This window comes from Lycium barbarum, chromosome 4 (assembly GCF_019175385.1).
Source record: "Lycium barbarum isolate Lr01 chromosome 4, ASM1917538v2, whole genome shotgun sequence".
In the NCBI taxonomy this organism is placed as follows: domain Eukaryota; kingdom Viridiplantae; phylum Streptophyta; class Magnoliopsida; order Solanales; family Solanaceae; genus Lycium; species Lycium barbarum.
Window position 1 is genome coordinate 6,024,486 of NC_083340.1, and position 14,628 is coordinate 6,039,113.

Sequence of the window (14,628 nt, forward strand, 5' to 3'; positions counted from 1 at the left end):
AATACGTTTTTCTCCAACTTTTTTTATATATTGTGAATTATTAACTATGCAGACTTATACTACTTTTTATGTAGTTTTCATATAAGTAAATTTTATTATAAAATACTCGAAGAATATATATTTAAAATTATAGTCAAGGAAAAAGTTATTTGACTCCCCCAAACAGATCAACTCTCGTATAAATTAGGACGGAAGAAGTAACTTTTATGCTTAGTCTTGCCCTTTAATAATTTCTGCAGCCATGAAAAGCAGGAGTGCCATAATGTCTGTTTATAATTCCAAAAGTGTGCAAACACTAGAATTCCGTATTTGAATAATGGTCGACTCAAAAAGGCCGTGATCATTAAGTAATGTTTGGAACTAGTATAAAGAAGTTGGTGAAAATTTACTCGCAATCATTATATATACTCGCAATCATTATCATGGTTAAATATTAAATAAGTGAAAATTCACATTAATTAATCATAATTAGAGGATAAAGAAGTATTTTTGTATAATAAAGCACATGTCATATTATTACTCCATCTATTCCAAAAATAAATGAATTTTTTGGGCTTTTTTTGTCCAAAATAAATGAATTTTTCAAAGCTCAAAGGGTTATTATTTTTTTTTCAAAATTACCCTTCTCTTAAATGGGGTTTCCAACGTTCTACATTTTCTAGGAGTATATTATTAAAGAGGGAGTATTTTTCCAGGCATGAATCACACTAATTACAAAAGGAAATATGGCCAAATGACCTTTTGATTGTTGTAATGAATTAATTTTTTTAAAGAGTGTGACACACCTCAAAAATTTATTTATTTTGGACCGAAAAGAGTATTGACTTGATGTAAATATCGGGTACGAAAAAGCGAAACTTCTCATAAATTGCCGTCCAAAAATCAAACCATGTTCGATCAAGTTTGTCAAAAAGAGAAAGAAAATACTACGTACTATTTTCATGCCAAATGGTTTGACACTCATCTTTTCAATCACAAAAAGATTGACCTCATATTTTATCAAAGAAACGATTTGTAAACCTTACACAGCAAGAAATACTTTTGATATTTTCTTCATATTACTATTATATATAAGAGCAAATGTGGGGACTTTTGTAGTCCTCACAATAATTTCTCAATTTTTTTAAAATTTTTTAATTAATTACTTTTAGGTCCTAATCTTATTTATTTAAGTTTATTTTTTTGTTTTTTGTTTTTAAGGTCTACTTTTCAAAAGTTATCGAACCTGGGGACTTTTGTAGTCCTCACAATAATTTCCAATTTTTTTTAAAACTTTTTAATTAATTACTTTTAGGTCCTAATCTTATTTATTTAAGTCAATTTTTTTATTTTTTGTTTTTAAGGTCTACTTTTGAAAAGCTATCGAACCTCCTACCTCATTTTTCATGTTCTTTAGTTTTCTGGTTGGTGCTCGATATCCGCATTTGAGCCCAATTAATCCAGATAATTCGCACTGTATCGCGCCTATTCGGGGGGAGCGCGTCCTCCAAAGATTTTTTCCATATCCATGTTCGAACCCCTAATCCCTAATTAAGAGACGAGCAGCTCCATCCGTTGCACAAGTTAAATTATGTATTTGTCTTAAAAGTTCATTAATTATGTATAGATTATTTATTTAGAACTAAATAACTTCAGAAAATTAGGATACATAAGTTGTAAATGTCAAATTCTGGCTCCACATTTGATTTGAAGTAAATAATTTCATCAAAATGGAAGCTAAAATATTAAAGGAGTGGAATGAAAATTTTGCTTTCATATAACTACCTACTTGTGAGACTACAATGGGTATATGGTTGTTGTTGTTGTACACTTGTACTAACACAAATTATATTTCTTTAGTTAAAATATTTACTTTTATATCTTGAGTTTGGGCCCGAGCTTAGCAGGGGCCTCACATAACTAGTCTAGTTTATATGTCAAAACTTTCTTCATTTTAATTAGAGTGGATGCAATAACTAATTACGATGGAAATATTAAGCTCCCGTTTGACCATAGATTTTTGGAGCATTTTTGAAGATTTGTTTTCAAATCTTTGTTTGGGCACAAAATTTTAACAGATTTTGAAAATAAATATTTGAATCCCAAATTCTGGCTCAAACCTGTTTTTTGGCCAAAATCTATATTTTGGTCTTTTCAAACCTTTCAAAAACTACCCCAAACTTTTGTATTGTATATAAAAAAAAAACTCCATCTTGTTATAAGCCAACTAATTTTATCTACCATATTCCTTTATTAAAGTCGTACCCATCATGTTTCCACAATTACTACTGTTGTGGAAGATTACATTAAAGAATAGTTAGTTACTACTGGGCTTTTTTTTTCTTGCACGAATGGATCTTTATATTGTAATTTGAATTATAGTAGCTAGTAAGTGTGTTATTAGCCATTGTTATTAAAATATTATGTTCTGCATAATTTGGGATTTGCAAGTATGTATATTTTGTATGGTTGAGTATTCTTAATAGTTTTTAGATCTTATGAGTATAAGTAATATTTTCACGTTTTCCAAAATAAAAATTGAAATATGTTTTGAAAAACTATGATCAAACACATTTTCAAAACTTGAAAAACTTCACCCGAATCAAGTTTTTCAAAAAAAAAAAATTGGAAATCTATGGCCACACGCTACCTAAGTTACTACGACCAACCATACTACTAGTGATACGAAGAAAACGAACTTGCTTCATGTGTTTGCAACAAATCAACACAAGATATATATTTTTTATATAAACTAATAAACTATCCTATGTGATAATGTATTTTCATTTAATTAGTAATCTTAAAGTTAAATTGCTTAATTCCATCCAAATATTGAATGTGGGTAAGATTTTTCTATGGATTCATGAACTATTGAATTGCCAATTTCAACAAAATTGAAAGCAAAATTTGCAAGAAAAAAAAAGTGGAAGGAAAACAGCATATATATATTGCAATAGTGAACAGTAATTGTTGTTGAAGGAGAGGGTAGTGGGGTTAACATCATAGCTGTAAGCTTGTCATATTCTCAGTCCTACGATTGAGACAAAGGGTTAGTATGGTCCCCTGCACAAACTCCTTTATTTTGGAAAAAAAAAAATACTCCATATAAAGTTTGTACAGTATTTTGGAAAATAAAGTAGAAAAAAAAAAAGCGTGAGTGGGGGTGCGGGGGGATGAGGAGGTGGGGTGGTGGGGTATTGTCTCTTTCATTATCCCCACATATCCTGACTTTTCTCTTTTTTTTATCTGCCATATGAATAATATCTTCTCTTTTGCTTTTTTCTGTCACCTTCAATTAATGAGATCCTCCAAAGTCAATAAACCTTCTAATCATGTTTAACCAAAATCATTTAGCTCCGTTATTTTTGTGTTCCAATACAAATCCAGACTTTGACTAATTAGATTGTATAAAAAGTCCTGAAGTTGCATTTTTATTATGGTGTAAAACTGTAAGGGTCATTTGGTAGAAGGTATAGGCTAGGATATTTCAGCACTAATTTTTATATCATATTTGGTTAAAGGTATAAATTTATCTTGAAATAAATTTATACCAAATAAAGTATAAAATGCATCCCATGATATAAGCTGGGATATACCTTCTTATACCACTTATTCTGGGACTATTTTATACCATCTCCTAGATGGTATAAAATAGTCCCAAGATATGGGATAAATTAGTCCCGAAATTATAGTCCCGGTATAATTTTCGCCATGCACCAAACGACCACTAAGACTTCAAGATTTTCTCAAGGCTTAATGCATATTTTCCCCTTAAACTTGCTAAGAAGTTTTCCTTACGCACCTTAACTTTGCGGGTGATCCGTTACGCGCCCCTAACTTGTTGAATATGGTTCTGAGACCCTCTTATATGTGGCCACATCACAAGCACGTGTTCAGCGAAAAAATTGAAGCGTGTGAAAGGGTAACAAGTCGTTTCAAATCATAATGCTATACTTCAATTAAAGATCTGAGTAAAGGAGAATTTCACTAAGCAAAAGAATCTTTCTTAAGAACCTCGATAACCTGCTTTGAAGTGGCGCCTTCCTTTTTTAAATATGAAAAGAGACCAAAAGTTCGAGTTGAAGCAGACTGACAAATATGGGGCCATTAACGAATTGGTAGTTGAAGGGTGATTGAAAGCATGCAATCACTCGATTCAGCGATCGGTAGAAAAAAAAGCAGCATTTTTTATAGCAATGTATGGGGGTCTCAGACCCATATTTGCAAGTTCCAAGAGAAAAAATATGTACCCAGTAATTTCTCTTCCAGAAAATACAAGTGCATAAACAATAGAACAAGTTAGGGGCGTGTAATAGAACAAACTTCAGCTGGCTTTCTATATTGGCATTGGGCATAATTGATAATGGAATCAAAATACAGAGCTCTCAAGCAGTGAGTTTACACACGCTGCTTATTCTAAATAACACAAAAAGTTAGTTCCACAGAAAGTGTAACAGGGTGTAATGTTAGAAAGAAAGATCTTGACTTTGCCATAACCAGAATTTCCCTGACATATAACGTTCTATACAAAAGTTGAGACTGCAACTTGAATCAATACATGTGTTACTTCGGTTAACATGAGAGTGATTAGGAAGAAAAAAGATAAGCTACTTCACAAACACACTTAATGAAGCAGTCTCTACATCACAATACACTTGTCTTTTGATGACTTTGGCTCCGGCCTGGGAGACGAAGACATAGGTCTCGCGCTGGTCCTTGGTACCTGCAAGAAAGTGATTTACTCTCTTAGATTTATCTGATTGTAGGTGATTTATACCTTGCAGTCACCATTTCATTTCGTGACATAATACACTAGTCGATGAAAGTACTTCAAGTCGGGAGTTATTAAATATGCAAACTCACATATCAGAACATTTCGAGCCTACCTGAGGACCAGTAATCAACCCTGACCCGACATTTACAGCTGGTTGTTGCGGGGGGTTTTGATTTCTCTGTGGTGCCTGTTGCTGTTGCTCAAATTCCTGTTGCTGAAGAGCTATTGCCAATTGTAAATCAGAACTGCCAGCCAACAATCAGCAAAAATATACATCTTAGTGTTATCACCAAGTAGATACGTCCATGCTATCTAATTAAGGTTGCAAATATAAGCGTATTAAAGTATCCAAAGAGTTAAAGCTCCAAAAGAAAGTTACAATTACAGTTAAAACCGAATTAATGTTTCACACTATTTGGTAACTGAAACGCGTCACCAACTTCTACTGATGCGAACATTTTCGTCGACATGGAAAAGACGGGCATTGCCCAAATATCTCCATCAGACTTTAACTACCAATCAAGGCAAAGGTTGAATATCAACAGACAAGACTGTGGAAACTTCTATTTGTCGATTAAAAGACAACGTGAGAGCTAACAAAAGAGAATAGTTGCTGATGCAGTATATGATCTGCAAAGTTCCATTCTCATGTTAATATATGAAAAAAGAAGACACGTAAATATTAGATAATTACTTGAAAGTTGGATGTCCTTGTCCTGAATTGTCCTTGTTTGCCGCCATGAAGTCCTGGGAGTAACAGCCGAAGTTAGTTTCACAAGTGCCATTGGTACAAAATCCAAAACATTCTATTAGAAAAGAAATACATACTGCAGTACTGGCCATAGCACTCTGTTGATCCCATGTGGTGTTGGTGTTATCTTCGACCTTGAACTCCCTGAAGTTGCCGGTCACATATATTGTGTCTCCATTCACCTGGAGAGCATTGAGTTCTTAGGCAATGCACACAAATAATAACACGCTAACTTCTGGAAACAAGACTAATAGATTTTTAATAGAGCTGCATTATATTGTATGTCCCTTAGGCAGCAAGACATGCAAAGGTTGAAGTATAGCAACCAGGTAGGCAACAGTATAGTATACCAAATTTAATGCTATTTGACACCTATCAAACATAGAAAACATCATGTGCTACGAAAAAGGGAGAAGATGATTATGCAGATTATACCTATTGATCAAATCCAAGGTAAATATATGAAAAGACACGCTTCTTACCTCGTTGAATTTCTCCCATACCAGATCAGGCTGATTTATAAATCCTTGGTCGGTGGCCAAAATATATAATTCGCCTTCAAACTGCACATTAGCTGACATCAGCTTTCTATGCCCAGAAAACTTAATAAGTGGAGATATGATCGTATCTTCACAGGAAATTATTTTACCACAGTATAAATCACATAAATAATGATAATAATGTCCTCCTCAAGTAGAACAGAGCAAGTAAATACCTTAAACATAGTATTGAAATGATTATTCCTGAAGAAAACACAAAGTTCCCGTTCTTTCAAACCCTCTTGCAAGGAAAATAATCTGTGCAAAAGAGGAACAAAAGATAATTCTGTTACTAGTAGTAAAACATAGTATTTTTTTTTGTGAAGTACTAGTAAAACATAGTATTACAGATATGAATGGTAGAATGAACTTATAACAGAGAAGGGAGCATACCCAAAGATTGTCAACTGGCTTGCACTGTTCTTCAGAAAGTTCCTCACCAGTTCCCCTAACGAGAATTAAGAAGAGCAAACATAGTGTTCTACTTAAACTGATAAGGAAGAAAAAAATGCTGAAATACATGAAAGAAATGAAATACAATTAGATCAAGGAGACATTTATTTTTTACTTTTTCTTTGGAAAGTGTCAAGGAAGACATATGAGTTGCCTGGTTTATTCATATAAAAGAATTTCTGACCTTCTTTCTGTGTGATTTCATCCTTCACAGTTGTCTCAGGCACATCTTTACTGCCTCCATTCACTTGTTCAGCAAGAACTACCTCACCTTCATACATAGGCTCTCGACTTTGGTAAGTTGTAGTTGCTGACTCCAAAATCCAATCCTCTCCTTCATAAATGGGTTCGTCACCATCGATGGAAGAACTAAACGTTTCAGGTTCATCTGTGTCATGTCGTCTGCCACCCGATGAACCTGAGACAGCAGATGGTATCGAGGAACTAGATGAATCAAACACATCAGAACCAACTTGATTTGGTTCCGCTGCATTCCCATCTCCAGAAACAGTGGCTGTTTCCTGAATGTCCTTCGTACCTTCAGATAGATGCTCATGATTTTCACAAGCAGATGAAGAAACTTGTCCCGACTCAAGAGGCAGACTCTCATTTCCAGCCAGCAGTTTTGCATTTCCAAGATCTGGGGTAGGGGCTTCCTGATCAATTTTCAGGGAGGAACTAACAGCTACTCCAGAGGCCAACTGGGAACTATTTGGATCGCCATCACCAGATATTTCGTGATTGTTAGATACTAATTCTTCTGTGGATATCAATGCTTCAAGCTGCAATACTGGTTGTGCCTCACTAGCATTTCCTTCTGATGTCTTGTTAAGAACCACCGGTTCTGGACACTTCAGATTTGCTATCTCACCTAAAGAATTCAGTCCATCAGTTTCTATTGATGAAGTTGCTTTTCCAGCCTCAGATAATTCAAGGGCTTTCAATAGCTCTGCTTCTTCTTCAATATCTCCTTTTCTGGCTGTATGGTGATCTGTGATAGAAACAGGAGAATCATCAAATGATCTCCCTTTCGAGAGGCATGGAGAAGGTACCCCTAGTGCTGCAGTTGTAGCAGCAGCAAAATCAACATCGTCGTCTTCAGAACTTTTCTTAAACTCAGTGTCCATATTTTGGGTATCAAGGGCGACAAGCTCCCCCATCAAAGAATTGTACGACTTTGATCCAATTGCATTTGCTGTATCATGGTCCTGGAACAAATTGATAACTCAGAAGATAATTGACCAATACACCATGGTTAAACTTGCAACTAAACAAACTGCTTTCAGAGCAAAATGGTCAAAATAATGCAGCTACATCATAGAAACTTCTAAAGAAAAAAATACTTACCCATGATGCATCTCAGGCTTCATTTCAATATATTACACACATCTGAGTTACAGGTAATAAAATTTAGAAGGTTTTCGAAGGCCAAAATGAGTTGTCCGCCATTTGACGTCTCATACTAACATAAGTTTTTCTAAGAACTTTTAACTAGAACAGGACATCAACAAGTTGTTTGATTCATGGATAAAATCGAGATGAACTATATACTTTTTTTTTTTTTTTTGGTAAAGAGATGAACTATATATAAACTATACAGAATACAAGGAACTTGATTTAGAAATAAGAATCTGTGACCAGAATGTCCTTGGACTAACATCTATTCCAGAGTATTATTGCACAAACAATCAAGAGTTAAATGGAATCACTATCATTTGTTAAAAAAAACTATAGAATTGCACTTGGATGCAATTTATTTATTTATTTATTTATTTTGAAAAGGTAACAGTTGTATGTATAGACTGTAACAATTTTTTTTTGAGAAGGTAACAATTTTATTAGATGCAATTATTGAGATCATTAAACAAGAAATTAAGCCTAGACATTATCTTTTTTAAAAAAAAAAATTGAGCCTAGACATAATAGGGGCAAATGGGCAGGTTGGGCTAAATTTGGGTGAGTCACAATGGTGAAAGTCAATAAATGGGTCATTTACTCAACCCGCGCAAATTAAGCTGGGTCAAGATAGTACATAGGGCAACTGTAAATGCCTCCATATACTAAAAATGTTCTTCCTCAAACTTCTGGTGATTATCCGCCAGGCCCTTGATTTGGGTTATTGACTCAGACCAAGTTGACCCGTTTATTACACGGGTTTGATTGGGATATGCCCAAAATTACCCATCATCAAATATGCCATTTTCCCAACCTGTTAAACTTTGGGCGGGCTACAGATTTTTGGGTCATGTTTGCCACCCCTAACATACAAAAATAAACCAATAAAAAAAATTAAGGTGGAAGAAGGGCTTATAAGTGAGGAGTGTATAGCAACAGAGAGGAAAGATACATTATATAAATCCTAATAAGAGCAATGGAGGAGTAAAGTATGACAACACGTGCATATCCTCGATTTTCCTTTCCAAATAGGCTTTCCCTAGGCTCCTTTGTTCCTAACCAGTTACAGAATGGTTGCACCAAACTGGCAGATGTTCAGTATTCACTACCTATCACACTTTTTTTGTTGTAGATTTTCGATTATCTGTGATTGTCAAGATGTTTGCTTTAATTCTGGTTAGTGTTTGCATTAATTTGCATCATAGTTCCACTTCTTTGCCTTGGAAAATAGTTTAGGCGGTTTTCATCAATTACTACGAAATTACACCATGTCTAGCAAGTCCAAAATAAGCATTGAAAAATCACCAGATTAAACATTGCGTGCATAAATTCCAAAACTGAATCAGATGTCGGATATTGCTTCTAGTGTCTCCAAAATTCATGTAAAATACAGGTGCAAAATACAGAAGCTCCTGGGAACAAGAATGTAAAGCAACCAGCAGTCATACTTAAAATGCGTATATTGGTCGTCTCTTGTAAGCTACAACAACACACCCAGTGTAATCCCACAAGTGGGGTCTGAGGAGGGTAGGATATCTCTTTTAAGTTGTACCATCATATATATTTAACACCATGAAATAAAACAGTAATTCCTAGAGCTGAATCAAAGCAAAATCTCCATATACCAACAGATATATCGAGCATATTTTCAGCCTTAACAATGCATTGTTATGCTTGTGAGGTTTAATACAGGAAGCAAAGCCTAAGGCCCAAACAAGAGGTCCTACATTCTTTTTTTGGGGGGACAACTGTCAGACTGACAACTATTAGAAAGTGTAGATAAACAAAAGGAATTAGCCTCATAAGCAACTTAAAGAAATGTAGCTAATCATACCTGTGGATCAACTATCCAACCATGATAAAGTGGAATATCCAAAAGATCAAAAATTGCACATTCACGAGTGAACTCGAAGTCATCAATTCTGCCAAATAAGACATGTATTTCATCAGAACAACAAACTGGAAACATGCATGTCATTGCATCCTAAAGATGAAGTGACCCGCGTGTTAGTAAAGCAATTAAAAAAAAGAAAAGATTGTCTACCTCCTGAATTTTATATTTACATCAATACCAGTGGCAAGTCTAGGAAGCAAATCAATTGCATCGCCTATATTCTGTTGCTGATTTTCAACATATCCTGCATCTTTGTCCTGGATAGCAATAAAATATGCTAACAATTACCTCAAATCCAGAAAAGAGAGACCAAATTTGACTGGAAATAGTATACAACACAAGACTACCCGAAATAGTACAAATGAAAGGAACAAAAAGCATATCCATAAAGGCGATCTAATTACATTGACATTACTGTTTGAATCTATCAGCCGCTCAGCAACGAGAGAAAGCAATTTCTCCTGTGAAACCTCAGGAATATCCGGACTCAAGTTCAAGTTGTTCTTCAACAATAGTACATTACCTGTCAAACATATAAGAAAGATCCATAGTAAATACAAATACCGATCCTGAAATATAAGTCAAAGCATTAACAGAGATTTTCAAGCAAACTGGTTATTGACATCATAGCATTCTTCATGAGCAAGAAATAACTATATATACAATAGAAATGCATCCCATTGATCATGCGAAAATGAAATCCCCTTAGCTTTATTTGTACCAACACATTGTTTGAGTTCCAACAGCTCTGAGTATAAACAAGAAGATAATTTCCAGGTAAAGTGCTTATTATCATCCCTTTAATTTTTATCATGAATTTCCTTCTTCTTCTGACAGCAAGGAACAACTTTAACCCTCTTCAACTGATTTCCTATTTTCAAATAAGCGAACTCAAGTTTTTTAATCACCTTGAATTTGATGAGATGTGTTAAACATCGACAGAATCACTACTGGTTATTTCACAATAAAGGAATCCCCAAAGTAGACAGCTTTTCTTATTTCATTTTAACTCAAGATTCCTATGTTTCTTAAAAATAAAAACTCCTATATAAGGAGCTCTGCTGAATGTGTTGACTACCAATTTTGGTAAGTGTTTTTTTTTTTTCCTCACTTCTCCATTCACAAAGTACCACAGACATTGGTCGAGATATAAGTACCTTATGTGTACTTATGCATGGCCTTGTCTGGCCAACATTTTCTTTTCTTTTACATATTTCACTATCTTGCTCCTTCCAATGACCCATTCTGACAGCACCATTTTATTTCTGGTGCCATTTCTATGGCGCCACATCTATATCTAAATGGCACCACATCTATATCTACTCCAGCTGCCAAACCTATGAGCACTTCTTTTGAGTGACCAATCCAACGGCGACAACCTTTTTTCCAGCCTTTTTTTCTCTTCCCATTATTGTAACTTATTCGACAACTTTTCAGCTTATATTCAGGAAAATTTCTCAACTACTCTCTAGCTGCCAATTCATGCTACTCCAAATTTGTTTGAAGGTTTGACACTGTACCTTTTCTGGTGATTGGAAATAGATATTTTTTTATGTATATTGCAAAACATAGTACTTTTGCTTCATAAAATTGGAAGATATTCTTTGGAGAAAACAACACACCACCTTTGCTGTCGATGATTTTTCACTATTGGCTGACACAATCCACGCGTCACTACTTAAGCAATTCCAGTAAGTTTTCGCCATTTCTAGTTTTCAAAATAAGAAACTCAAGTTGCTTCACTACCTTTACTTTGTGGTGGGGTATTGAAACACAAGACGATCATTAATAATATGCTGCACTATGATACTCTAAATAATTATCATAATAATTAGGTATAAGATTTAGAATACTTTTCTTATTCTTGTAACTCAAAACCCCTAATATTCTATGTTCTTAACTACCAATTTCAACAAGAGTTTATTTTCTCACTTTTTTATTAGGTGGTATCAGGACTAGCTTGCACGCACCTCAAAGATTCCACTGGGTACCTGCTACCCCCACCAACACAGATAGGTAATTGTGCCCACCAATGCTTAGACAGATGGGAAGAAAACACCAAGTGCTTTTTGCCTCATTTGGGATTTGAACCTAAGACTTCATGGTTCTCCCCCCCACTCTATTGAACACTAGGTACATACCCTTGGGTGCTTCTCTCACTTTTTATGTTATATGGTACCAAGCCTTTTTGCGGAAATGCAAGGAAAAGCAACATACCGTATACATCCACTTCCCGCACTAGGGGGGACGCACCCAGTGTATGGGGTAAGCTTTATTAATAATATAATACCATAGCCTTTATGAATTTGCTACAGACTTAAAAAGCCTCAGCCAACAGGGGCACTCTTAAGCCTCCTACTCGATGAAAGTTTTCTTTCAAATACACTTTCCTCTTTATGATAGTTATTCCTATTCCGACAACACCACAACTCCTTTCAGTATCATTCTGGCAAAAAAATTGTACCAATCAATAACCTAAGGAGTGAACATGTATTTAGCGACCTATCTGAGATGTACCACTAATCAGCAACCTGGGAGTGGGAGAACAGGTTGTCCCTAGTTGAAACCTGGTGTAACAATGGTTTTCGCAGTTCCTTTGCAAACACCCTTTTGAAGCCCAATATCGATTCCCTCCCACCCAGTCTTCAATACAGTAGCTCAAAGCCTCAAAAGAACACAACAGATAGCTCAGAAACTGTAAGAGAACTTGAAAAAGGCTCATGGAAGAATAAAACTTTATGCATGTATTCTGAGAAAATAAGAGGGAGTTTGTAGCTATAGATCAAGTAATGTGAAATAGCAACCTTAAGAGGTTTGCTACTTGCAGCAAAGTTTGACTTTATATGGTAATAAAGAATGTCGGATGATCGGATCTGTTGCCTATACTTCAATTGACTCTAACAGCTAAGATACATCATCTATTCCGTGTGTCACAGTTAATGAAGAAGGTAGGAACCCAAGCTACACCTTCCAATTGGCTAACTTTTACAAAAGCATGCGAAGAGAAAACTTTGCTTTTGATAGAAATTCTAGCACAATGCGCCAATCTATTGTTAATTGCTATCAGTAGCTAATTAGGGACCTAAGGTTTATAAGGTCATTGCCCGAGCTTCGATAGTTATGCATCAACTTCTTTGACGAGGAACGGATGCACCATGCAAGGATTGTATCTTGAGGTTTAGGTGAGGATCGTAACCGTTGGATCACTGAAGCTATTACAGTTATGTCCATGTATATTATTTACAGTTTAGTCCCTCAGTCAGAATTTGGTTACAACCAATCACGTGTCAGCCGATTCCCTAAGATTATATCTCTATAGATTGCTATCACCATGATCAAGTAGTGTGAATGAAAAAAGTTTCTTTTTCTACTTTATTTCCTTTTCTTTCTGAATTCTCTTTATTTTCATTCCATTTGCATCTTCTGGTCTCTCTTACAAACCAAAGCAGCACAAGCTACAATTCTGATCCGCTACAGCAAAGTAAAACCAACGAACGATCCAGTAAGCATCACAATAAGAAGATACAAACTTCTATCGTAAAAGGCATATCCAGGTTTAGGCTAACATATATTCAACCCTCATAGTAAATACTAATTCAAGAACACCTCAACAACAACACCTATCCCTCAATTCCAAACTTGTTTTATTTCCTATAACTATACCTCAATTCCAAACTAGTAGGGATCTTCTATATAACTCATCTACATCTATTTCGCTCTAATGGGGTTCGCTAAAACTAGAGAGATTCTTTATTACTTAAAAAGACTTGTGGAAATAAATTACATCGTGTCTTCACAATTCCATATATATATCACTCCCAATTTATGTGATACAATTTGTGATCGTGAATTCAGACATACAATCTTTAAGCTTTCTTAAAAAATAATTTACATAACTACATAAAAACTGGTACCACGCAATAATTAAAAATTTAAAGGGCATACTAATAAATCGCATAGCATAGCATATTGAAACAAGTAATTGAAACAACATAGCATAATATATGTCTCAATCTCAAATTACAAATAAAACCCTAAGAATTGAAAAATAGAAAAGAGAAAAAAGGGGTTTTACATATAGCGAGAAGTGGACAAGGTCCATTGTCGTTTTGTAGAATAATAGGTGTCGTTCTGCCCAAAAATTGAATAACTTTTGTCCTATGCCTAAGAACTTCTTTTGTTTCTTCTTCCTCTTGTTTCCGTTCTTCAGATTCTGAAGAATCCATTTTTCAATTCTAATTTTCGACAAATTATAACAGTTGCTTTGTGAAATTCTTGGAACAGTGAGGATATATTATATGTATATACAGAGGGATAGAGAGATGATGATGGAAATGGAAATGGAAATATGACGGAATCAAAGGGAAAACTGGAAATCGATCAAGGTATAAGAAAATATTTCCGCTTTTCCTGGGTCGGTGGGGCAAATTTGTTAAAGTTTAAGGGCTTGTTGGTAATTGTAAATTTATGTTAGGCGTAATCGGAGAAAATGGCAAAAATGGTCCCTTATGCTTGGGATAGTTTCGAAATGGTCTCTTAAATATACTCCTATAATACTTTAAGTTTGTGATTGTGAGATTATACTGGCCTTGTTGTTGTTGTATACTTTAAGTTTCTTGAAAATTGAGTATTTTTTTATCTCTGCAAAATATTTTAATAAATTATGATGATCTGATTTAACAAGAATTGTGAGGGAAGCGAATTAGTTAAAGTTTAAGGGCTCGTTGGTAATTGTAAATTCATATACGCATAATGGGAGAAAATGGCAAAAATGGTCTCTTATGTTTGCCATAAGTGAACAATTTTATCTCCGTCTGAATATTTTAACAAACTTTGATTATCA

At 34.8% G+C, this 14,628-nt stretch overlaps 1 protein-coding gene across 1 annotated transcript; it reads right to left on the reverse strand.

Annotated features, from left to right (window-relative positions):
- Positions 1-4,343: 4,343 nt before the first annotated feature.
- On the reverse strand, positions 4,344-14,204 carry LOC132634990 (uncharacterized). The gene is made up of 12 exons (XM_060351195.1): positions 13,861-14,204; positions 10,190-10,308; positions 9,936-10,042; positions 9,726-9,813; positions 6,681-7,704; positions 6,437-6,491; positions 6,220-6,301; positions 5,987-6,067; positions 5,582-5,686; positions 5,448-5,500; positions 4,866-4,998; positions 4,344-4,702 (listed from the first exon to the last, which is right to left on the reverse strand). Exons 1-12 carry the CDS (start codon positions 14,009-14,011, stop codon positions 4,619-4,621), a joined length of 2,082 nt encoding a protein of 693 aa, XP_060207178.1. The 5' UTR covers positions 14,012-14,204; the 3' UTR covers positions 4,344-4,618.
- Between the last annotated feature and the right edge of the window lie 424 nt (positions 14,205-14,628).